This window comes from Palaemon carinicauda, chromosome 19, assembly GCF_036898095.1.
Source record: "Palaemon carinicauda isolate YSFRI2023 chromosome 19, ASM3689809v2, whole genome shotgun sequence".
NCBI classification, from domain to species: Eukaryota; Metazoa; Arthropoda; class Malacostraca; order Decapoda; family Palaemonidae; genus Palaemon; species Palaemon carinicauda.
The window spans coordinates 71,404,154-71,431,064 of NC_090743.1; the positions used below are offsets into that span (position 1 = coordinate 71,404,154).

The following is a 26,911-nucleotide window of genomic DNA, read 5'->3' on the forward strand; positions in this document are numbered from 1 at the left end:
CGGCCACGTCTGGAACCTATCTACCGCGATAAACGAGGGTTCACTGTACGTATACATACAAAAGATTCATGGAAAAGAAGCACATCCATTACATTTGTAGTACAGTAGTAGCCATCAGCAGCCTTACACCATTCTAATATGGTATGACTGCATCTGATTTGCGTTTCATGTTCGATTTAATTTTACTACGTACTGTATACAGTACTGAATTATCGTATGATCACATTCTCTTTTCGTGTTTTATTTCTTTCTGTGCTGAATTATATATCATATGTAATGCAATGAACAATCAGTAAGAGCAGATATTACTAATTACAGTATTAATGGAATTACAGGTAACGAAATATCATATTTGGGGTCTTCAGATATCGCGGTATTTTCGAAATTTCCGGGAAATCCGCGATATGTATATATATATGGGTTATGGAAAAACCCCGCGAAGTGGTGAATCCGCGATGGTCGAACCGCGAAGTAGCGAGGGTTCACTGTACTCTTGATTGCCCTTCTGTTCTCTACCAGCTTATGACCAGTCTTCAGCCTGTAACTCGGAACTTGTTTTCACACAAGTAAAGTGAGAACGGATTCCCGATGCAATTTTATCTTTAGAACATCATATGAGCTTCAGCTCTTGATGTGACTCAGGAGGTCATGCAGATGTTTAAGGGCCTGCCCATGTAGATGCCCAAACTTCTTCATCAGACCAGTACTACTACTGTTACTACTACTAGTGGGCTGATGTGCCTTGTGCATGAGCGACTAGGTTGCCTCCTCTGTTCCCTGTATCTAACTTAAGGCACTTGTTTTGATATGTGGTTACCTTATAAGTCGACATCTTTATTGGATAACAAGTTCTACATTAATCGTGCATGCGTTCTCGCTCTTACACTGCCGGACCTCTCCAGGAAGGTAGAACATAGTTTTACGTAGCGGTTGCCGCAATAGAAAATTTCCGATCACTCGCTCCTGCTGCCTTCCCTGTGATTCGGAACGTGACTCAAGAAAAATAATTCTTCAGGATTATTTTCTCCTACTCTCCACAAGTTAGAGAACTTGTCGGATCACTTACACGGTTATGGGTTCTGATTCCTTGTGATCTCCTCCTCGCCCCTTCATGTCTGCATAGGACAACAGATCCATAAGACATAATTCCTCGGGGTTATTCTTTTTCATCCCCAATTTTTCTAGGGAGATTGAATCAGCTCATGCTTACGTCACGGATTTCAGTATAGCAAACATACATTTAAGGAATCCTCTCCTCTTACACCCAGTCATCGTTGGCCCAGGCTCCCTCTGGACTTTTGCAAAGCAACTTCAACCCTCCATCCTTGGGATTCTCCTCCAGGAAGGCGATATACGGCCAACCCACAGCTTGACCTTAGTCTTGTTTGTCAGCGCTCTGATGATGACTCTCTCTCTCAACCTTAGTTCACTCAATCAGTGGTAGGAATGTGAAGTCCAAAACATTGGCCAGATGTTTTCTGTGGGGTAACACCTTTTTTGTCCACGAGTTAGGGTTACTCTGTTGTGGCTGTAAACCCCCTCCTTTGGGTTCGTAGTACTCATCTCTTCTTCAGCCATGATTCGCTCAACCACCATGACTCGCCCTAATAACAGGACTCCTTCATTTACCTGTAATGAATCCTATTGATGGACCGTACAGGACTTATTGCCAAACTCCTGCGGGAGTATTGGGGATCGACATACTTTACATGGAACTGTGGATCGTGAACAGGTGATCCAAGTTGAACGAAGAGCTTTTTCCTGCCAAGGCTTACGCGAACACGATCCAAGGCTTATGGAAACATGAGTTGTTCGGGAACCCCTCTGAGTGACTGAGGTTAATTGCAAGGGCAGAGAATCTGCAGTTTGGCTACAAAGAACATGCACATCATCACAGCCCATCTACCTATGGAGGTGCGATGGTTGGTCTCTCTATAATCTACGCAAATCTGAACATACGTATAGACATCTGGGCCCAGGCGTTATGTCATCATTGTATGACTATGTTTCTCATCAAAGATCCTCCGAGCTTCTAGTATCAATCTTCTTGTAGAAAGGCAGGGGGGGCCCCACACAAGTGGCATCACACGTCCTCCGTATTCTGGTTCAATTTCTAACATCATTGCTACGTGAACCTCCTGGAATGAGGGCAGTTTTATGCCCCTTCAACAGCTTTTCACTCCATCAGTTCCAGCAGTTGCCTTCAAGACACTCCATGATGTTGATGAAGAACAACACCACGGTAGTACCTTTTTTGCGGCACCTTTCTATCTAGCAGTGGCAATGCTAAGATAGGCTGAAGACAACTTGGTGTCCCTATCAGCTAATTTCATTCCGAGCTAAAGGAATGAACTCTCGGACATCTGAGCAGAGCAACTCGGATAGTGGCCTCCAAGTGGTCTTTGAATCATCTAGTAGCCAACAAAGTCTTGACTTTGAGAGGTTCCCCGATAGTAGACCTGTTCACAACTTTCCTGAACAGCAGGCTCCTACTCTACTGTTCACCAGTTCCGGATCTCCGGGCTCTCTGGCAGGATGCATTCAGCAGTGGGACAACATCGAAGTTTACAATTTTCCCCCATTCTGCCTGATGAGAAGTGTACTCTAAAAGGTAAGATCATCCACAAAGCTAGCAATAACCCTCATAGCTCCACCATGGTATCATAACAAGCAAGATGACCCAAAGCTCATGATGTTAGGGTCTTAGATACATTCCTAGCATTTAAGGAAACTGCTCTCTGACATAAATCCTACAAGCAGGTGTATAGAAGCGTCAGACTACCTTCACTGCCCACTTCCTGTAAGACGTGACCCACAGGAGCATGAAGATGTTCTCCTTTTGCCCTGTGGTGGCTGCACAACAAGTAGTTTAAACACCTCAGGCTCCTTGATGGACAAGTAGCAGATGATGAAGGGCAGAGTTACCTGGTATTAAGGCTGGGATGAATGACAAGAATGACTGACTCTTTCTTTATCTTTCCCTTTCTGGAGGAATAGCACCTATGGTACTCTGCAGGCTGACCTCCACTGTTTGTAGGTAAAACCATTTCCCTTCTGTAACCTGGTATAGAGATGTATACTTGTAGCATCCCCGTACCCCCTGGTGAGGTGGGATTAAGTAACATCTATGGTTGGTTCAAAGATTCCTACGTTTTTGAGAATTCTTACCTAGACTAGTCACACTGCTAGTATCACAATCACATATTGCTCATGCCGTTAAAGCGTGTTATTGCGCATAGGTTTTAGTGAGGTGTCAGGGTTTTCCCACTTAAAGTTTGTAGCACAAAGGGGGAAAAACTCCAGGTCAAAAGCTAGCCAGTTGGTTAGGACTTCTATCCACCCAAAGGGCAAGTCATCCCTAATAAAGAGCAAAAGAGTTTGTATTTAGTGTTAGAACAAATAAAACAAACCTTGAGATCTTTATACAAATTTGGCTTGCCATAATCTATCCCCCGGTAAGTCCTGCCAGCAAGCAAAAGTGATGATAGAATACAGGTGTGTGTGTTTGTGAACAGGGTAGCCGGTACCATCCCCCTACCACCTGCTAACTAGCAGTGGGGTAGTGACACCCCAAAAGTCCTATGGCTAGTCTTTTAGCTTCACCGAAAGTGTATCATTAATAAAGAGCTCAAGGTTTGTATCGTTAGGGAAATTACAAATTAATTTAAATTTATCATTTTACTCAAACAAGCTCTTCAGATCCACAAATTTCATTTCCATATCTATATTGAAAAGCAATTACTGTGCATGATGGATGCCTGAGGATCCAGGTACCATAAGTGTTATGAAATTACCTTTCATATTCTTAAAAAACTGTTAAAACTAGATGAATATTTGGGACACGAATTTGGGCATATTATTGATTGATGAGTATATGACAGTTTTATTTAGTTACAGTACCAAATATTAGCAGCATAACAATCATTTTTTTATACATTTTTTGCTAAAAGTTTGTAATTGCTTTACATTATATTTCAGTGTTTGTTGCAAGATGATGCCTATGGACCATTTGCTGATAGTATTAAACAGTAAGTTGTTAGAATTTTATCATTTATTATTTGATTAGAAGAAAAAGGTCAAAGGAAGACTTTGTACTTCAGAAATCACAGAGTTATAAATAGCATTTCTAATATAATGCAGAATATTTTACAGATGTTTTATGATTTTTTTTCAGACATCTTTCAGGTAGAAAGTGTTGGATCTCATTCCAGGAGGTTTAGTTGTAAATTTCAAATATTGTGTGTAAAATTGGTTTCAAAATCAGTATGATTTTCTCGTTTCGGTGGTGAGGATAGTGAGCGGATTTTTTTTCAATTCTAATCTGTCTTATTGAGTGTGAATAACATTGACGTGTGGAAGTGTCCTTAAACTTACTGGAGATAGAAAAATGATTAAAAGATTCAAGTAAAGTTTTGAATAAATAGGAATATCATGAGCATGGGACTTCTAAAAACTACTCCCTGAGCTGTGTACTCATTGTCTTTTCAATGCCGATGGACTGCTACCTCACATGCTTTTTAGCTACCTACTCTTTCTGTTTCTGAGTTGGAGCTTCGACACCCTCGATCATGTATTCTACCTGGACGGTGGACTCCTGCTCCTCCCTCATCCAGCGAGAATTCATTTGCTCTGGTTGAGAGGATGCCACCACTGGAGGCTCTAATGGTATGCTTGCATGCAATGGAAGTCCTAGAGTTGGAGTGAAGGATGGACTTATTCCCCCATGCTACAAAGGAATAGTACATGTTACTAAGGCTGTCTCTGCTGTGATCAGTGCCAGAGATTCTTCTCCCACTGTCGTTGGTCTTCCCGGGCCATTGTTGGCCCCCAAATACATTCCGGTTTCTGTTACAAAGCTCATACAGTAGGGTCCTGAATTATGCGAGAATTTGGTCGATTAATGGCCCTGGATAAATGGAAAATCATGTATTTTGAAACACATGACAGGAATAATTCCATTAGGACCATGACAAACAGCAACTTGCCTATTAAAATGTTTTTACTACCCATTTTCAATACTTTTTATGTACTAAACTGTATTTTTTAATATATTAAATTGTTGTTATGAATAAATAAAACATTCAAAATGTTTTAAAGTTTTAATAACTGGAAAAAGGTTGAAATTACAACCAGGATGGGTGTAGTTACCCTATATTTCCCCTTATAACACGACCTAAAATTTGGACAAATTTTAATAAGTTTATCATATCTATTGTATAAGACAACTGGTGAATAGCAAAACCATCACTATATAGACTAGCTTTTGTTGTATCATTGAAAATCCAAAATGAATTAAATAAAGGCGATTTTATATCTTGCGTTTCCTAAACATGTCAAAAAGCACATTAAAAGATGGAAACCATTGTTTTGTTTACGTTCATCCCTGATCATAACGAAGAAACGAACGCATTTACACATCTTGTATATGGGTTAGTTTTTGCAGCAACAGCTATCTTACCAAGTTTTGATTTTATGATGATTGTGTTATTATCAATGTTGTTTTACTTAATTTTTCTTAGAACTTCGAAATAAATTAAATGAATGCGATTTATATAATGTTTTTCTTGAACACGCCGCCTAAAACGGAAACCTTCTGTATGTTTACTGTACTCTCCATCGTTGATCATAATGAAGAAACGAACTTATTAAACACAAACGATCAAGGTGATAACTAGGGATATTAAGAGTTTTAGTAGATATTTTATTACTGTGCAAATATTTTACTTACCGTATCCTTATAAATTCCTACATACAGTACATAGAAAAACATGAAAACCATTTTGTTTGCGTTTAATCAATATTAGCAAACTGCCGCTAATGACAGTATGATAATTCTAAACTTACGAAAGATAATTGTCCATTCCATATCCAAAATACTTTTCCTAACTTCAGGTATAAGTCAACTTGTACTCACCTCAATTATGGAACCATCTACAAAAAAGAGAAGAAAGTACTTGGCCGGTGTTAAAGTCATCAAACAATTGCGTTACCGCTATAGCGTTCGATATGACAGATTGTGCGGGGTTGGAGAAAGTAAGAATAATTTGAATCATGACTGATTTTTAACATAACTGAAACTTCGTGATGAAATAAAGATTCCATTTGTTAGAGAGATAGGAATAGAAGAGGGCTGATGTCTTTTCATGAATGCAACCCATTTTTTCCAGGAAGATAAATATTGCCTTTTTGTGGTGTTGGACTTGTACTCTTCTATGAAGTCAATTCTTTCCCTTGCAAATCCGAATTTTCTTTGAGCCGCGAGGGCAAGAAAATAATTAGCTGAAGGGTTTTCGTTATCCAGGAGGAAGCGTAGACAGTTGTCTGTTAAACAACTTGGGACAACACTGGAGATGGTAGAGGGATCTGGAGGGGTTTGAGATCCAGAACAAGAGGGTACCGATTGCTCTTGGGCCACTTGGAAGCCACCAGGAGCTGCTGCTCCTTTGAAAGTCCACAGTTTGTTCAGTACTTCCAGTTGGAGGTTGAATGGAGGAAATAGGTAGATGTGAGACCACTGGTTCCAGTCCAGAAACATTGCATCCATTCCTGTCGCTTCTGGGTCTAAGTTTGGTGCTTCATATCGGGAAAGTTTTTTGTTGAAGCTCATCGCAAAGAGATTGATTTGCAGTTCCGGTACTTGCTCTAGAATAAAATAGAAAGTTTTTACATCCAGAGACCATTCTGTTTCCTGAGGCTTGGATCTCGACAGGGCGTCCGCCATCACATTGCGAACCCCATTGAGGTGGACTGCTGAAAGATGCCATTTCCTCCTTTTTGCTAAAGAGAGAATAGCTAGGAGTACATGGTTGCTCTGAGGAGATCTGGAGCCCTCTCTGCCTGTCTGTTGACACAATGCATTACTGTATTGTCGATGATCAATTTGATTTGTGATTTCGTCTTTGGGTATAGTCTCCTCAGAGTCAGAAACATGCCATAGCCTCAAAAACATTGATGTGAAATTTCTGAAATGCAATCGACCACTGACCCTGCACTTTCTTGGAAGAGGAGTGTCCTCCCCAACCTTGTTCCAAGGTGTCTGTGTGAATAGTCACAGAAGGAGGAGGGTACTGAAGAGGGACATTGTTCGATAGACTCTTAGCAGTGGACCACACCTTGAGCTGCTTCCGTTACGGCAGCGAACTGTAATGACCTCAAGACCGGTTTTTGTTGTCGTCTGGTGAGTACTTTTAAACGAAATAGGCACCTGACCAAGGTTGCGATATCTTTTCTCTTGCCTTGTGGTAGAGAGAGGGTGTGTGACTGTAGGTTCCAGTGAAGTCCTGTGACTGTAGGTTCCAGTGAAGTCCTTACCACTGGAATTTCTGAGCTGGAGATAGCCTGGACTTCTCGAGGTTAATTTGGAAGCCCAGAGATTGTAGGAAGTTCATGACCTCTTCGGCTGTTTGAAGACATTCCGACTTCATTGCAGCCCAGACTAATGAGTCGTCCAGGTACACAATTACCTGAAGGCCTCTGTTCCGAAGTTGTTGGTTGTTTCATGAAAATCCTTGGAGCTATACTGAGCCTGAAGCTAATAGCTTTAAATACGTAGGCCTTGTTTGCCAGTCTGAAACCAAGGTCTGTATTTGCAAGATAGTTAGCATCTGGAACTTGTCATTCAGAATGAATTTGTTTAGTGGGCAAAAGTTTGAAGAGTGTTCGAATCTTTCTTGGGTACGCAGAATAGCTGCTCTTGAGAGTTCATGGATTTTTTTGCGACAAATGACTCCCGGAGAAAGTCCTGAACGTAATCCTCCAAAAAGAGGGTTGTGGGTTGAAAGAACCTCTTCAACTGGCATGGTTTCTGTCTCCATTTCCAGCCTAGCCCTTTTGAGGCTATGCTGTGAGCCCAGGGATCAAACTCCCATTGGATAATTTAGAAATAAAGTATAAAGCTATTTGTGATGGTGATATTTGTACATGAAACAATTTTAGAATTTTTTTTTATATGTTTGTTTCTTTGTCCAGTTTCTTTGGTAGTCATCACTTGTGTCTGTGTTGTTTATTTTAGTTTGGCTTTTTCTTTATTCCATGTCATCCTCATTCTATCTGTAAGTATCATTGTCATTATTTTAATTAATTTTACTTTGATCTAATTTCCAGTTCGGTTGGACATGAATATGAGTTTTTGCTGATTCATGAGCTCAAAAAGCTGAATATTAGCTTTGAGAATGAAGATGAACTTCGCCTTAAAGGTTATGATAAAACTCCAGATGTAAAGCTCAACATTCCCCTTGGTAAGCTCTGACAGTATTTGTAGGAATTAATCGTGCAATAGGAATTTTTTTTAATTTGATTGTGTAATTTTAAGAAAAATTGAAAGTATATATTTAAAATTAATGTATATCTGATATTTTTACTTATTTGTAGTTAATTACTTATGACTATATTATCATTTGGAACACTTGATTAAAAGCAGATTAATATTTTTAAGCTCTGTAGAGTTGCATCTTTTTGCAATATCAAGTATTGTTCATTCCTATTTATTTAAATCCAAATTTTTATTTAAAGGGCAAAGTTATGATATCAAGATTATTAATATTATTATTATTAAATGCTAAGCTACAACCCTAGTTGGAAAAGCAGGATGCTATAAGCCCAGTGGCCCCAACAGGGAAAATAGCCCAGTGAGGAAAGGAAATAAAGAAAAATAAAATATTCTAAGTATAGTAACAACATTAAAATAAATATTTCCTATAAAAACTATAAAAGCTTTAACAAAACAAGAGGAAGAGAAACTAGATAGAAGTGTGCCCGAGTATACCCTCATGCAAGAGAACTTTAACCCAAGACAGTGGAAGACCATGGTACAGAGGCTATGGCACTACCCAAGACTAGAGAACAATGGTTTGATTTTGGAGTGTCCTCCTAGAAGAGCTGCTTTCCATAGCTGAGGTCTCTTCTACCCTTACCAAGAGGAAAGTAGCCATTGAACAATTATGGTACAGTAGTTAATCCCTTGGGTGAAAAAGAATTGTTTGGCAATGTCAGTGTTGTCAGGTGTATGAGAATTTGTAAAGAATAGGCCAGACTATTCGGTGTCTGTGTAGGCAAAGGGAAAGAACCGTAATCAGAGAGAAGGGTCCTATGTAGTACTAGCGGTAGTATCTCAACGGGTGGTTGGTGCCCAATATTAAATGGTTTGTTAGCAAAAAAAATAAAAAAAAAAATTCTTAGCTTGTGATTGATATTTTATATTATTATTGGATATTATAATCATATAATATAATTATATATCTATAATTTTGGATATAGTCTTAGGATCTTTAGGAAATTTTCATTGGGATGTACAGCACAGTATATATAAGAGATTGGTATTTCAGCATTTTTAGTATCTTGTGAAGGGAAACAATGTATTTAGACATAAACTTTATTTGACAGCTGTTGATGGTCACGTCATAAATTGGATTGAGAGTAAAGCATCGTTTGGGGATGAAGAAAGCCATCGAACGTACTTGAAAGATCAACTGTGGAGTTACTGGAATAGGTAGGACTTTTAACTCTCTATTTGATACTCATATAAGGTTTTAATTTTTGGCAGAAGTTTGTTTTTGTAATTATTATTAGTAATGCCAGAGATAAAGATGTACAGTTTTATTAGACTGCCTTGGAAAATACCAAAATATTGCTGAATTAATCATGTACAGTACATTGTTATAGAGAAGTTATTTTAAGCATAAAACTTACCCGCTGGTTATATAAGAATGGCTAAAGTCCCTGACGCCCCGGCAAAACTTTTCAAAACTCACGGCTAAAGCAGATATGCCAGGTGTACACTAGCGCCCTAGTGGACTACAGGTAGAACTAATCCAACCACTTCAGATTTTCTCTGCCGGCCATACTAGGCAGAACGTTGAATCTTCACTTGCTATTTACATTCAAGTGGACGGTTTATTTGGTGATGTACTCTGTCTTTTTGTTTTTGGCTTTCGCTTTAGTAGTTTCCTTTTAATTTTTTCTTGAAATCTTTATTGTTTTGGGGATATTTAGTTGTTTTGACCCCTGTTATTGTTTAATTCTTTCTCGTCACTTTTCAATATGGCCGACCCCTTCCCTGTACAGTGAACCCTCGTTTATCGCGGTAGATAGGTTCCAGACGCGGGCGCGATAGGTGAAAATCCGCGAAGTAGTGACATCATATTTACCTATTTATTTAACATGTATATTCGGACTTTTAAAACCTTCCCTTGTACGTAGTACTGTTAACAAACCACCCTTTAATGTACAGAACACTTAATGCATGTACTACAGCACCCTAAACTAAAACAGGCACAAATATTAAAGGCGATTTTATATCATGCGTTTCCTAAACACCTAAAAAGCATGATAAAAAATGGCAACCAATGTTTTGTTTACGTTCATCTCTGATCATAATGAAGAAACAAACTCATTTAGTGTACACATATATGTATAGGTTAGTTTTTGCATCGATTATATTGATTATACAGTACTGTATGTTGATTTTTTTATTACCAATGTTTTAGTTTACGTATTTTTCTTAGGACTTCCAAATGAAATGTTTTTCTTTATGACGCCGCCTGAAACGACGGCGTCATAAAGTACTGTATGCTCAGTAAACAACCACGCTCAGAACAAACAAGGCATTTAACGCGCATGATGATAGTGATAAATAATGATACAGTACAGTATTTACAGTAAAAGCATTTACAAAATATGTTACCTTACAAATATAATTTACCGTATCTATATAAAATCATACAGTACTGTACAGCACATACAGTATTGTACGTAGCAAAGCAGGAAAAAAATTTACGAGAGAGAGAGAGAGAGAGAGAGAGAGAGAGAGAGAGAGAGAGAGATTGTTTTACGTATGTAAATGTAAATTTTAAACAAAAAAAATATAGGTTACAACATGTAGACTTTTAAAACCTTCCCTTTAACTTAATGCATACAGTACGTACAGTACTAAACTATAAAACAGGCACAAATACAGTTTTACAATGTACAGTAAGAATATTAAAGTAAAAAATAAAGATTGTTACTGTACTCACCACGAAAGAAGTTGAAGAAAAACTTGAATGATGATGGCGATGAATTTGCTGCACAGTAGAAATGATGATGATGAAGCTGATGATGTGTTCTACTGTGCAGCCAGGTAGTATTTTACGTCTCTTCAGACGGAGGTGTCTTTTCCTGGGACACCTCTTCAACTTCTTCCTGGGAAACTTCTTCAATTTCTTCCGAAGGCGTACTAGCAGGAGGAACTGGCTCTTTTTTGCGAGGCTGGAAGAACATTGTGATCGGAAGTTGTTGCCGCTGCTTCTTTTTTCGATCCAAGAGCATTTTGTAGGGAGTCATGTCTTCATCGATCTCGTTGCAGAATTGCATCGAGCGAACCATATCCTCGTCCCACTCTTGCAACATTTCTTTCAACTCCTTCGCATGGTTGCAGGCCTTGGCAAGCCGTTCTAATGTTAAGCCCGTTTCTTCGACATTTTCTTGGGTCTCTTCCTGGGTTTCACTCTCTTCTTCGCTTGCCGATTTCGTCAGGTCTTTGAGGTCTGCGTCAGTTAGGGGCTGGGAATGGCAGTCCAACAACTCATCGACATCCTCAGTCGTCATGTCGCCAAACCCGTCACCTCCAATTATGGCAGCCAACTGCACAGATTTGCGTATTGCAGAGTGTTGGATTTCCGACGGAGTAAATCCCTTGTCGTCGTAAACAATATCGGGCCACAACTTCTTCCAGCTCGCATTCACGGTTGCAGGTTTCATCTCATGAAGTGCCTTCTGAATATTCTGCAGGCACGTGGCTATGGTGTACTGCCGCCAGTACGCCTTCAAGTTAAAATCTTCATCCTCATCATCTTGGGCAGCATCCACACACGCAACGAGGTCCGCCAAGGTGTTCTTCGTGTAGAGGGCCTTGAACGCCCTGATAACCCCCTGGTCCATCGGTTGAATTAATGACGTGGTGTTGGGTGGCAGGAACTCAACCTGAATGCCCTCATGCGACAGGTCAGTTGCGTGTCCACCAGCGTTATCCATAAGGAGAAGGATCTTGAATGGCAAGCCCTTCTCTAAGAGATATTTACTGACTTGCGGGATAAAACACTGATGGAACTAGTTGGAGGTCAGCATCTTCGTAATCCATGCTTTTTGATTATGCATCCAGTACACGGGAAGGAGATTCTTATTTTTATTTTTCAAAGCGCGAGGATTTTTCGACTTATAAATAAGCCCCGGCTTTAGCAAAAATCCAGCAGCATTGCCACACATCACGAGGGTAACGAGATCCTTGAATGCTTTAAAGCCAGAGGCTTTGGCTTCCTCTTTGAACAGGAAAGTTCGCGACGCCATTCTCTTCCAAAACAAGCCGGTCTCATCCATATTAAAGACTTGTTCCGGCTTGTATCCACCTTCGGCGATAATATTCTTGAACGTCTGGTTCACGTAAGTTTCAGCAGCGGCAGTGTCAGCGGAAGCAGACTCCCCATGCAGGGAAACGCTTTTCAGGGCGAAGCGTTTCTGAAACTTCGCGAACCATCCTTTGCTGGCGGAAAAACGTTTCTGAGGCTGGGAATCAGTGGATGTCCCTGGTTGAGGATCATCTGCATCATCATCATCTTCAGCATGGTTGCCGTCGTCGTCTTTAGGTTCCTTTGCAGCAAAATTCTCATATAAGCTCAAAGCCTTTGTTTGGATGGTGTTCGTATCCAACGCTATGTTCTTCTTCCGGCAGTCAGCAATCCACACAGCTAAAGCACCTTCCATGCGTACGATCGTTTTATTACGCGTTGTAACGACTCGCTTCGCTGATCTGCTAAAGGTGATTGCAGCCGTCTTTCTAATGTTCGCCTCGTCCTTCTTGATATAGCGAATAGTAGATTCGTTGATGCCAAAATGGCGGCCAGCGGCCGCGTAACTTCTACCATCTTTTAACATGTCGAGAAGCGTAACCTTCTCAGCTATCATCATCATCCTTCGGTGGCGTTTAGGCTCACTACCAGCCTTAAGAGAAGCAGAACGCTTGGGAGCCATTACAGTAGGATTTAACAAAAAGTTCAACTTAAAAAAGTCGCACACAGCACAGATTCACAAACTTAAGAACGTATACTCAGCGATACGCGGTAACAGAGAGTGGACGATCCAGCCCCGCGAGAACCTAGATGCTGCGGGTAGGAGATGATGGCAAAACACCAATCACAGGCTAGATAACAAAACTTGAGTTCTGATTCGTCATCTATCAGCGCTTGAACCAATCACAACCCGTCTTACAGTACTATGATGCGTAGGTTACCAACTCATAGAAGATGCCCCGCGCATACCGAACGTACGTAGATTAAGTAATACTGTACTGTAATAATAATAAATAATGATAATAATACAGTACAGTACTGTAATAATAATAATAATGATAATAATAATAACAATAATAATTTTATTAACAACAACAACAATAATAATAATAATAACAATAATAATAATACAGCTTTACGTACGCTATTTTACGCTTTTGTTGTAGGATGTGTGTGCCTCTCTCTCTCGTACGCTTATTCGAAATGTGATTTTTGCAACAAAGAATATTATTGGATGCAGTACTACGTACGTATACATACAAAAGATTCATGGAAAAGAAGCACATCCATTACATTTGTAGTACTGTACGTACAGTAGTAGTCAACAGCAGCCTTACTGTACACCATTCTAATACGTATTGTATGACTGCATCTGATTTGCGTTTCATGTTCGATTTAATTTTACTACGTACTGTATACAGTACATTATCGTATGTTCACATTCTCTTTTCGTGTTTTATTTCTTTCTGTGCTGAATTATATATCATATGTAATGCAATGAACAATCAGTAAGAGCAGATATTACTAATTACAGTATTAATGGAATTACAGGTAACAAAATATCGTATTTGGTTGTCTTCAGATTTCGCGGTATTTTTTAATTTTCCGGAAAATCCGCGATATGTATATATATACAGTGATACCTCGGTAGTCGAACGACTCTATACTCGAACAATTCGGAGTTCGACCAAAATTTTCGAGAAATTTTTGCTGCGGTGCTCGACCAAAAATTCGGTACTCGACCAGCCGAACACGTGACGACCGCATGGGCTTTGTGATGATCGCGCCATCTCGGCCACTCTCGCTTGTTCGGGAAGCATCAGTTCTCTCGAGAGCGTCACTCAGACAACGCGCGATCAGCATTCGTTGTGATTTAGTGATTTTCAGTGCTTTTAATTGCTTTTTTAGCTTTCATAATGAGTCCCAAGAAAGTAATGAGTGTTAAGGGGAAGGAGAAGAGGAAAACAGTGCGAACAACGATCGAGTTGAAGAAGGAAATTATAGCGAAATATGAGAATGGTGTACGAGTGTCCGATTTAGCGGTAGAATACGGAATGGCGAAGTCGACCATTTCTACGTTTTTAAAGCATAAAGAAATGATTAAGAAGGCGAATGTTGCAACGGGAGTTACGGCGGTAACTAAGCAAAGGCCACAAGTGATTGAGGAGATGGAAAAGTTGCTTTTAATATTTATTAAAGAAAAACAGTTGGCCGGGGAAAGTGTTAGTGAAGCGTTCATTTGTGAAAAAGCGTTGCATATCTATGAAGAATTAGTGAAGAAAAGTCCGAGTACCAGTGAAAGTGATTCATTTACATTTAAAGCGAGCAGGGGTTGGTTTGAAAAGTTTCGTAATAGAACAGGTATTCATCGTGTTACTAGGCATGGGGAGGCAGCTAGTTCGGATCAAATTGCAGCCGATAAATACGTGGGGGAATTCGATCGGTACATAAATGAACAAAATTTGATCGCACAACAAGTCTTTAATTGTGATGAGACTGGGTTATTTTGGAAGAAAATGCCAGCCAATACGTACATTACCAAGGACGAGACGAAGATGCCAGGTCACAAGCCAATGAAAGATAGGCTAACATTGTTGCTGTGTGCAAATGCAAGTGGCGATTGCAAGATCAAACCCTTGTTAGTGTACCACTCGGACAACCCCCGGGTGTTCAAACGAAATAATATTTGTAAAAGTGCACTACCAGTTATGTGGCGCTCGAACACTAAATCTTGGGTCACAAGACAATTCTTTACTGAGTGGATAAACGAAGTGTTTGCCCCCCAGGTTAAGGCTTACCTCATTGAAAAGAGCTTGCCAATGAAATGTCTTCTGGTTATGGACAATGCTCCTGCACATCCTCCAGGTCTCGAGGATGACTTGAAAGAAGAATACAGCTTTATCAAAATCAAATTCTTGCCCCCCAATACTACTCCCATACTCCAGCCCATGGACCAACAGGTCATTTCAAACTTCAAAAAACTCTATACCAAGGCCCTTTTCAGAAAGTGTTTTGAAGTGACCAGTGACACGAAGTTGACCCTAAAGGAATTCTGGAAGGAACACTTCAGCATCCTCAACTCTGTTAACATGATTGACCAAGCTTGGCGAGGTGTGACCTATAGGACATTGAACTCTGCCTGGCGTAAGCTGTGGCCATCATGTGTCACAGAGAGGGAGTTTGAAGGTTTCCAACCAGAGGCGGGTCCAAGCACTGCTACCCCTGTAATTTCTGATGACACTGATGTCGTTGAGGAAATTGTTGTCATGGGCAGGAGTTTGGGGCTTGAGGTCGACAAGGATGATATTGATGAGCTTGTAGAAAGCCATTCTACCGAGTTGACTGTGGAGGAATTGTTGCACCTGCAACAACAACAGCAGCAGGATCTGATTGTGGAGCAGGAATCTTCAGAAGAGGATGAGGTAAGGGAGGATGTTCCAAGTTCTCTCATCAATGAAATTTGTTCCAAGTGGGCAGATGTGCAGGCTTTTGCTGAAAAATACCACCCAGAAATTGCAGTAGCAAACCGGGCAGTGCATATGTTTAATGATAGTGTCATGTATCATTTTCGAAGAATACTGCAGAGGAGGAAGAAACAATTAACAATAGACCAGTTTTTCACAAAAGAAAAGAAAGCTGCTACATCAAAGCCTGTTTCTCCTCCAAAGAAGAGACAAAGAAGAGAAGAAACCCCTGAAATAGATCTGCCCACCCTTTCATTGGAGAGAGAAACAACTCCTGAAGGAGAACTACCCCGCCACATCATGGAAGGGGACTCTCCTTCCAAGCAGTAACCTCCCCCTTCCATCCTCTCCACATCCATCCCTGTATGCCATCGAACCGCTGCTCAAAGGTATGTTCACTACAGTACAGAAAATGGTTTAAAATTGTTTTATTTTAGTACAGTAAATGGTTTAAAATTGTTTTATAGGATTTTCTGACCAATTTCATACACATTTAGATAATTATTGTTGTTTAGGTACACGTTTTATTAATATTTTGGGCCTGTTCGAGTGCTTGGGAACGGAATAGAATATATACCATTATTTCTTATGGGGAAAAAAAATTCGGTACTCGAACAAATCGGAGGTCGAACACGGATCTCGAACGGATTATGGTCGAGTACCGAGGTATCACTGTATATATGGGTTATGGAAAAACCCCGCGAAGTGGTGAATCCGCGATTGTCGAACCGCGAAGTAGCGAGGGTTCACTGTATATAGGAAGTGTAGTAAGGGTTGTCACACTCGGCCTCCTAAGGGTTCTGTTGATCCGCATACAATTTATGTTAAATGTAAGGGAAAATCGTGTGCTTTTGGGGATCGGTGTGAAGATTGTTCTTCGTTAACTGAAAATCAGTGGGTAACTTATGAGCGTTATACTCAGAAATTAGAGAGAGATAGGATTGGACGTAGTTCTTCCCGTTCTGTGGATTTACCTGTGTCTGATATCATTAACCCTATTCCTTCCCACGTAGTGGTAGATCAAGAGCCGAAAGAACCTACGATGAGGGAGATGTTATCCGCGATTCAAGCTCTCGGTGTGAGAGTTGAATCTTTGGCGGCAGATAAAAAGCAAATTATGTCAGAAATTAATTTACTTAAAGGTGGTCGTACTAGTGATCAATCGAGTGTTAAAAGTTCGACGAATGTGTTAAGTGTTGTGGAGGGCGCGCCTGCGCGATCCTGTTGTTCCCCTAGCCTAAGACCTCTGTCAAGCTCCCGGACCCAGGGGAGAAGTTATGTCGAACGGCAAAAGGGAACAAGAGGCTTCATCAATCGCGCAGACGTTCCCTCGAGTGATCCTGCTGCCGTAGCTCAGGTCACTCATCCTCACCGTAGAAAAGGTGAGGTTAGTGCTTTGTCCCCTTCTTGAGATGAAGGGTCACGTGACGAGATGTGGCGTCAAGCCTCTAGACCGATTAAGAGGAAAGTTCAGTCAGTGGAACAGCGGCACGTTCCCTCTCCGCAACAGCCAGGCTGTAGTCATTGGGATACACCTAAGCGTTTTCGGTCCCTTGACGAGGGTTCGCCTGCGAAGCGCTCGAATGTGGGTTCCGATAGAGATAAAGTGATTCATTCAGATGTGGAGTTAATTCCTGGTTCGGGCGTGACGGTTCATGCTCCGCCTCTCCCTTCGGATTAGGGCTCTTCTCCCGAAAGTGGCGAACGGTTGGATAGCGATGAAGAGGGCGAATTCGCTGTAGGAAATGCTGCGCGATTATCGCCTCAAGGTGATCTAAAGTGTTCTATGTTGTTGGACATGAAACAGCAGCTCTTGTCGATGATGCAGTCTTATCCACCGGCTGTTGGCAGTACGGCTGGGCGTCAGTCTTCTGTGGTAGACCCGTTGTCGCACAGGCGGCCTGTTGTCTCTGAGGCTGACGTAATATTGCACCGGCAGTCTCCCAGTTTCACTGCTCAGCAGCAGATTGAAGTAGATTTGTCTCGGCAGAGCCCTATTTCACAACATCTAAAAAAAGCGCATATAGCCGATCATCAGTCCAAGCGTGACGACGCTTGCCAAATAGCGGAGCGGTCCGCGAAGCGGCAGGATGGGAGCAGGCGCGAGGCGGAGCGTTAGCGGCAGCAACAAGCAGAACCTAAGCGGCAGCGTGACGAAGCTCAGCAGTTAATCGATGAAGCCGCGGAGCGTCAGCGTCAGTGGCAGGCAGGCACCAAGCGTCAGCGTGACGACCGATGCCAGTCGAGTCATGAAATGGCGGAGCGTCACCGTGAGCATCGCGTGAGCGCGGCGCGCCAGGACATGGCGGAGCGTCAACGCCAGCTAGATTCTCCCCATAGTAAAACCAATCGTGACAGCAAACGCAAGGCGAGTGACTGTCAATTGGATGTGAAGATGGAACAACGCAAGCACGCCCATGTCGCCACTGGCGCGCCTGCCCAGGAAGGTCAATGTTATGATCAAAGCACAGCTCCAATCACTGATTTGTTGGAGGAAGATCCGGATGAGGTTCTCTCTTAGGAGGAACAATTGGATGATATCTCGGAGGGAGAAGAGGAGAAACCACCTCAACATTCGGTAGACCTCAAGAAGCTAATGCTAGTCTTCACGGAATTATTTCCAGACAATTTTACACCTGTTGCTCCGCGATCTCCTCCTTCTGAATTTACCTTCGGTAAAGCAGCAGACATCCTTTTATACAAAAATGGTTCTTTCCCGCTCTTCTAAGAGAGCATTGAAATTAATGGGGGCATGGTTGGATTCTAAGAAACCTCTGGGCAAGACATGCTTCGCGTTTCCACCAGCCAAGTTAGCTTTTAAGTCGAGCATTTAGTATGAGACGGGGGAAGTCTTGGGTTTGGGAGTTCCTGCGTCTGCGCAGGGAGACTTCTCAAACCTGGTGGACTCTTCCCGTCGCCTGGCAATGAAGAAGACTAAAGTGTGGTGGTCAGTGTCGGAGTTTGACCATCTCTTGAAAGGATTGTTCAGGGCTTTTGAGGTGTTTAATTTTCTTGACTGGTCACCGGGAGCCTTAAGCAGAAAAGTAACCGAAATGAAGGACACAGATACGAGTAATCTTGTCCCGCTTATGGCCTGTAAAGACAAGGCAGTTAGAGATGGTTCTAACGAGCTGGCTGCTCTGTTTACTGCAGGAGTTGTGAAGAAGAGAGCAACTTTGTGTTCCTTCCTCTCTGCGGGGGTCACTCCATGTCAGAGATCGGAGTTGCTTTTTGCGCCCATGTCTTCGGCTCTTTTTTCGCAGGACTTAGTGAAGGAAGTGGCCGCAAATTTGACTCAGAAGGCAACTCATGATTTGGTTGCCAAAACAGCCCGTAAGATTTTGCCTACGTCCTTCTCTTCTCGTAGAACAAAGGAGGGGACATCATATTCTCATTCTGCTCAGCCCTTTCGGGGCAAGCCTGCAGGGAGAAGTAATTTCAAATCAGAGGCAAAGAAGTCCAAGAAAAGAGGAGCCAAGCCCAGTCGAGGCAGGGTCTGACTGGTCTCCCCTTCAAGCAGCAGTGGGAGCCAGGCTAAACTACTTCTGGCAGGCCTGGGAGAAGAAGGGAGCGGACCCTAGGTCCGTACGTCTTCTAAAGGAAGGATACAAGATTCCGTTCCTATCAAAACCTCCTTTAGCCGCAGATCCTGTGGATCTTTCGCCCAAGTACAAGAGGGAACCGAAGAGGCAAGCCATGCAGCTTCAGGTGTCGCTTTTGTTGGAAAAGAGAGCGATAGAGTGGGTGCGGGACTTGGAGTCTCCGGGGTTTTACAACCGCTTGTTCCTAGTTCCTTAGAGTTCAGGGGAATGGAGACCGGTTCTGGATGTAAGCGTCCTCAACTGCTACATCCAGAACTCAAAATTCACCATGGAGACTCAGAAGCCTGTACTGGCATCAGTGAGTAAAGGCGACTGGATGGTATCATTGGACCTCCAGGACGCTTATTTCCATGTTCCGATACATCCAAGCTGCAGACGTTACCTGAGGTTCGTATACGGGAAGGAAGTCTTCCAGTTTCGAGCCCTATGTTTCGGCCTCTGCACAGCTCCTCTGATTTTCACGAAACTAATGATGAATGTGGCGAGCATGCTGCACTCGAGAGGCATCAGAGCCTCCCTGTACTTGGACGATTGGCTTATAAGAGCTCCCTCAGCCGATCGCTGTTTGAAGGACCTTCAGTTGACTTTGGATTTGACAAAAGAATTGGGACTCCTAGTGAGCCCAAAGAAGTCACAGCTTACTCCATCCCAGAAGATCCTTTATTTGAGGATAGAGATTCAGAGTCAGGATTTTCGGGCTTTTCCGTCGCCTGCAAGAGTTCAGTCAGCACTTCTAAGGCTGGAGGACTTTTTGAAGAAGAAAGTCACTTCAGTAAGAAAATGGATGAGTCTTCTGGGAACCCTCTCGTCTCTAGAGAAGTTTGTATCCCTGGGGAGACTGCACCTACGTCCCCTTCAATTTCACTTCAATGCTCATTGGAAGAGGTGAGACAGTCTCGACAGGGAGAGTATTCCCATTACGAGTACGATCAGAGCACACCTTCGATGTTGGAACAACGCTCACAGACTCAACGAGGGCCTCTCGTTGGAGCAGAGGAACAAAGACCTTGTGTTGTTTTCAGACGCCTCAAATTCGGGGTGGGGAGCAACATTGGGAAAAAGAGAAGTCTCAGGTCGTTGGACAAAGGAACAGGAGGCTCTTCATATCAGTCAGAAGGAGCTCTTAGCGGTGCACTTAGCCCTCAAAGGATTCAAGGATCTGGTCCTAGACAAGGTGGTTCAAGTGAATGCGGACAGCACCACGGCTCTAGCGTATATAGCAAACCAGGGGGGGGGACCCACTCGAAGTCTCTGTACGAGTCAGCGAGATCTCTTCTTCTTTGGGCGAAGGAAAGGAGGATTCTTTTATTGACACGGTTCATTCAAGGAGTCAAGAATGTGAGTGCGGACAGGCCCAGCAGGGGGGACCAAGTTCTTTCCACAGAGTGGACGCTACATCTGGACGTTTGCAAGAAGCTGTGGTGGTTATGGGGTCGTCCCCTCATAGATCTGTTTGCAACCTCCAAGACAAAGAGACTGGGAACGTACTGCTCTTCAGTTCCGGATCTCGAGGCAGCTCACATAGACGCGTTCCTGTTAGATTGGACACACCTGGATGTGTACTCGTTCCCACCCTTCAAGATACTATACAAAGTGGTGCAAAAGTTTGTATCTCACAAGGGGACCAGGATGACCCTAATTGCTCCTTTCTGGCCGTCAAGAGTCTGGTTCACGGAGGTACTGGAGTGGATAGTGGACGTGCTGAGAAGCCTTCCGTCAAGAGTAGATCTTCTCAGACAGCCCCATTTGGCAAGAAATCACCAAAACCTCCGAGCTCTACGTCTGACTGCCTTCAGACTATCGAAAAACTCGCAAGATCTAGAGGATTTTCGAAGGAGGCAGCCAAGGCTATTGCAAGAGCAAGGAGAGCTTCTACCATCAGGGTGTATCAGTCCAAATGGGAGGTACTGTATTCAGAGAATGGTGTAGGGCTAACTCGGTTTCTTCGTCCAATACCTCTATAACACAGATTGCCGATTTCTCTTTAGATCTTAGAAATAAGCGTAACTCCTCTGCCTTGACGATTAAAGGATACAGAAGTATGCTGGCAACTGTTTACAGACATAGAAATTTGGATCTCTCCAACAATAAAGATTTACAAGACCTGCTAAGGTCTTTTGAAACATCTAAGAGATGTCATTAGGTATCACCTGCTTGGAATTTGGATGTGGTATTTAGATTCCTTATGAGTGACAGGTTCGAACCTCTGCACTCGGTCACTTATAAAGATATGACTTTGAAGACCCTTTTCTTAGTGAGCTTGGCGATGGCTAAAAGAGTCAGTGAGCTCCATGCTTTTAGCAAGAACATTGGATTCAGAAACGGGAAAGCAATATGTTCCTTGCAGCAGGGTTTTCTGGCCAAGAATGAACTTCCGTCTCGTCCATGGCCCAAGTCTTTTGAAATTACTAAGCTCTATGACATAGTGGGCGATGAGATTGAAAAATTTCTATGTCCTGTTAGAGCTCTAAGGGTATATTTGGACAGAACAAAGAGTTTGAAAGGCAGCTCGGAGGCGCTCTGGTGTGCAGTCAAGAAGCCCTCGCAGCCTATGTCGAAGAATGCTCTATCCTTTTTTATAAGGCTTTTAATTAGAGAAGCTCATTCACGGTGTGATGAGGCAGATCTTAGACTGCTCAAGGTGAAGGCACACGAAGTAAGAGCAGTGGCTACTTCGGTAGCTTTTAAACAAAATCTTTCTCTGCAAAGCATAATGAATGCGACTTTTTGGAGAAGTAAGTCTGTATTCGCATCCCATTACTTAAAACATGTCCAGACTCTTTATGAGGACTGCTACACTTTGGGTCCATTCGTTGCTGCGAATGCAGTAGTAGGTGAAGGATCTACCACTACGTTCCCCTAATTCCTAGTACCCTTTTCTTTCTCTTGGAACTTGTATAGTTTTTATGGTTGTATGTGGAGTTTGGTCGGCAGTCTTCCACAATCTGTTGATTTGGTCAGGTGGTCATGTTGTTCCTTGACAGCGCCGGGAAAAAGGGTATTAGTGGAGGTCCTGTCATGTTATAGGTTATGGCACCGTTTGACAGCTCCTAGAGATCATCAGCCCCCTGGGTGGACCGCTGGATCTTCTAAGGATAGCAGACAGAATGAGGCAGAGAACCATTGCAGTCTGCTTCCTTATCAGGTACGAACCTCTTAAGTTGGTTAGGTGTAACTCTTAAGTGAATTTCCAATCAAATTGCTGTCTCTGACCCGCCACCAAGGGTGTCAATCAGCCATTCTTATAAAACCAACGGGTAAGTTTTATGTTTAAAAATTATATTTTCATAATAAAATAAATTTTTGAACATACTTACCCGCTGGTTATATAAGTTATAATCCCACCCTCCTCCCCTTTAGAGACCAAGGAGCAAGGGAAATCTGAAGTGGTTGGATTAGTTCTACCTGTAGTCCACCAGGGCGCTAGTGTACACCTGGCATATCTGCGATAGCCGCACGTTTTGAATAGTTCTGCCGGAGCATCAGGGACTTTAGCCATTCTTTTGTAACCAATGGGTAAGTATGTTCAAAAATTTATTTTATTATGAAAATATAATTTTTAGCAATTATATGTGGAGGTGAATATTTGATTTGAGATAGGGCTGTTAATTATAATTTAAAATTGGTGATGTTTGCTTATGAGAGCTGAATAGTGGTAGTGAAAAGAAATTACAGTATTTCCTCAGCTATCGCAGGTGTTACTTCCAAGAAACTCCAGCAATTGCTGAAAATATGCAAAGTTGATATGGAAATCTACTGTATGTTTTATTATTTTTATAATTTTTCATAGTTTTTAATAAATCTTTATAAACTTATGGTTTTAATAAATTATCTCAACAGTCTTATAACCCATTATGGGGTTGAAAGCAGGTGTAGTTCCTTGGATTTGTTAGCAGAATGACCCAGAAATGGGTGACTACAAAAACCTTGTCGCCACTCTCAGATTGCTGTGTACTATATCGGCCACACCCCGGTGAAGCATCTCGGCTGGGTAAAACCATCTGAGAGTAACAGTGTAACTGATACACTTGTGACATAGAGGACCTCACCTCTAGGTACACAAAGTCTGAAGCAGCAGATATAGCAGAAGACCACAAATGGGCAATGGCAGAAAAGGTACGACAGCAAAGATGGTGTGGCATAGCACAAGTAAGTCTTGGCACATAAGAGGAGTGGGACTGGGAACCCAACCACATATAACCTCCTCGATAATTATGAGCCAAAACCAAACTACCGTGTCTATATAGCCAACAGCATAAATGGGTATATAGTACTGACAGAAGAGTCAGTGTAACCACGTCCGGAAGGGAAATCCGAGGACTGCAGTCAGAGCCAGACCATCATCATGCAACTGCAGAAAACAGAAACGGAGATAGCCAAAATAGTGTAAACAATACAGTAGAAATAGCACAAGAGTAAGTACATAGAATTTTAGAACCTAGCACAGAATGGAAAAGTTGAAGAAGTAGAATAGAAAATGCAAAGAATGAACCTAATTATTCTAGGTTTAAATGAAGTAAGATGGCCAGGAACTGACAAAACTGATAGTTAAGGAATCACTCTCTTTTATTCTAGAGATAATAACCGAGAAAGAGAATTGGCCTAATGTTCAATAAAAGTATCAAAATGTATACTGGGGTACTGGGCAATATCAGAAAGGGTGATGTTGGTTAAGATAAAAGTACATCCATTTAATAGAAAGGTAATAAAAGTACAGTAATACCTCTCGATACAAAAGTTTCTGTTTAATAAAAATTCATGATACGAAAAAAGATATGAAGTTTTTCGCCTTATAATACGAAAAAACCATGATAGAAAACCAGATTTGCCCGGCTGCTGAGAAAATCATTTTGAAATTTGCTCCCCACAAAACTGTAAACTCGCCACTGCTCTCCCTTTGGTTATCTCCCTACCTTGATGCTAATTACTGCCATAAGATCCTGCTCTCCTATTGGTCAGAATCTTTCCAGTCATGCATGTATGTATCGGCGTTTCTCGACGTTGCTTATGTTCAAGGGAAGAAGGTGGGGATGCTTTCTATGGAAACAAAGCTTGAAATAATCAAGAAATAGGAGGCTGGCATGTGTTTGAGTTTGATCGCTATGGAATACAGGTATGGCCGAAATTCGTCGACGATAGGCACCATCCTTAAGCAGAAGGAAGCTATCAAAGCAGCAACACCTAAGGGCGGGACTGTCTTTTCTAGTAAGAGGAACTAAGTCTATACTGGTATCAGATTGACCACAGGAGCCTTTAGAACCTCGCCTATATCAAGCCTCCTTGTTGACACTGGAGTTACCTTTAGACCTTTACCGAAAGTCCTCTATTCGGTATTAATTTAGATTGCAAAGACTTCCTAATTCTTTAGCCTATCAGACAGCAAACCTTGTAAGGCACTAAGCATACTTGAGTTGCACCCAAAATCTCTTCAACTATATGGTTTTTGGGTAAAACAATTGGTACAGTCTTTATATAGCTAGAAGTAAGTGCTTCCTTTAAAGATATCATCAACCCTTCCATGGAAATTACCAAGAGTGATTGGTTTCCGGTGAGAGTGGGGCTGAGACAGGGATGTGTGATGTCGCCGTGGTTGTTTAACTTGTATGTTGATGGAGTGGTAAGAGAGGTGAATGCTTGAGTGCTTGGACGAGGATTAAAACTGGTAGACGAGAATGACCATGAATGGGAGGTAAATCAGTTGTTATTTGTGGATGATACTGTACTGGTTGCAGACACAAAAGAGAAGCTTGGCCGATTAGTGACTGAATTTGGAAGAGTGTGTGAGAGAAAGAAGTTGAGAGGTAATGTGAGTAAGAGTAAGGTTATGAGATGTACGAGAAGGAAAGGTGGTGCAAGGTTGAATGTCATGTTGAATGGAGAGTTACTTGAGGAGGTGGATCAGTTTAAGTACTTGGGGTCTGTTGTTGCAGCAAATGGTGGAGTGGAAGCAGATGTATGTCAGAGAGTGAATGAAGGTTGCAAAGTGTTGGGGGCAGTTAAGGGAGTAGTAAAGAATAGAGGGTTGGGCATGAATGTAAAGAGAGTTCTATATGAGAAAGTGATTGTACCAACTGTGATGTATGGATCGGAGTTGGGGGGAATGAAAGTGATGGAGAGACAGAAATTGAATGTGTTTGAGATGAAGTGTCTAAGGAGTATGGCTGGTGTATCTCGAGTAGATAGGGTTAGGAACGAAGTAGTGATGGTGAGAACGGGTGTAAGAAATGAGTTAGCAGCTAGAGTGGATATGAATGTGTTGAGGTGGTTTGGCCATGTTGAGAGAATGGAAAATGGCTGTCTACTAAAGAAGGTGATGAATGCAAGAGTTGATGGGAGAAGTACGAGAGGAAGGCCAAGGTGTGGGTGGATGGATGGAGGGAAGAAAGCTCTTGGTGATAGGAGGATAGATGTGAGAGAGGCAAGAGAGCGTGCTAGAAATAGGAATGAATGGCAAGCGATTGTGACGCAGTTCCGGTAGACCCTGCTGCTTCCTCCGGTGCCTTAGATGACCGCGGAGGTAGCAGCAGTAGGGGATTCAGCATTATGAAGCTTAATGTGTGGTGGATAACGGGGGAGGGTGGGCTGAGGCACCCTAGCAGTACCAGCTGAACTTGGTTGAGTCCCTTGTCAGGCTGGGAGGAATGTAGAGAGTAGAGGTCCCCTTTTTGTTTTGTTTCATTTGTTGATGTCGGCTACCCCTCAAAATTGGGGGAAGTGCCTTGGTATATGTATGTATGTATGTATCTTTCTGTAAATATTTTATTGGTATTAAAAAGAATATGACTGACTTAGAAGAAGCCAGATCTGTTTTTATAGAGTATGTTGCAGAACATAGGGAATTGACTTTTATATATATTGATGACTCCAAATCTTATGCTGACGTTGGATATGGAGTATGTAGTTTCTGGTGACTGGGCAACACCAGCCATATTGCGATGACTATGTGGTACCCTTGACCTTGACAGTAAGGCCCTTGTTGACCAAATGCCCCAGTTTTAGCACCTTAAGAAATAGATGTCTGTTTGGGGCTCGAGATGAGGATGCCGGTTCATCCTTGCCAAGATTCTTGGACATGATGTGATGTACCATGCTAGTGGTGTTTTTAGATTTATTTCAGAGGCAGGTCTTGTGAAAGCTATTGAACCTTTATAAGGACATCTTTAATTTTATTGTTTTAAAGTTAATTTCATTTTATTCTTTATTTATAACAAATGGTATCAGCGTCAATGACCTTAGATGTCAGGATGCCAGAAAACTCTCAATCAATCTTCTCTGGATTAAGGACAAGGAAATCCCTGGAGACATGATCACAGAGATGATAATCTTCCACAAGGCAGCGCCATTTTTGATGATCTCATGCACGCTGAGGCTGAAGACGACACAGGAGAAGGAACATCGCAGCAAGCCCCCCTAGAGTTCAAGGCTTCACATGGGTAGTTTGAAAAATTCAAGAGAGTCTGGCAATCATTCGGTGGTGCTGTATGGGGCTGTCAGCTTGGACACAAAAGTGGCCGAGGCCTTTGTT

General features: G+C 42.1%; 1 protein-coding gene across 2 annotated transcripts in view; it reads left to right on the forward strand.

Moving 5' to 3' along the window:
- Positions 1–26,911, forward strand: part of LOC137658261 (CDAN1-interacting nuclease 1-like) — a 178,168-nt gene that overhangs the window by 149,924 nt on the left and 1,333 nt on the right. For both annotated transcript variants that reach the window (XM_068392934.1, XM_068392933.1), the window contains exons 6-8: positions 3,979–4,028; positions 8,104–8,237; positions 9,382–9,487. In XM_068392934.1, coding sequence (XP_068249035.1) covers positions 3,979–4,028; positions 8,104–8,237; positions 9,382–9,487 — 290 coding nt within the window. The remainder of the gene's footprint in view (positions 1–3,978; positions 4,029–8,103; positions 8,238–9,381; positions 9,488–26,911) is intronic.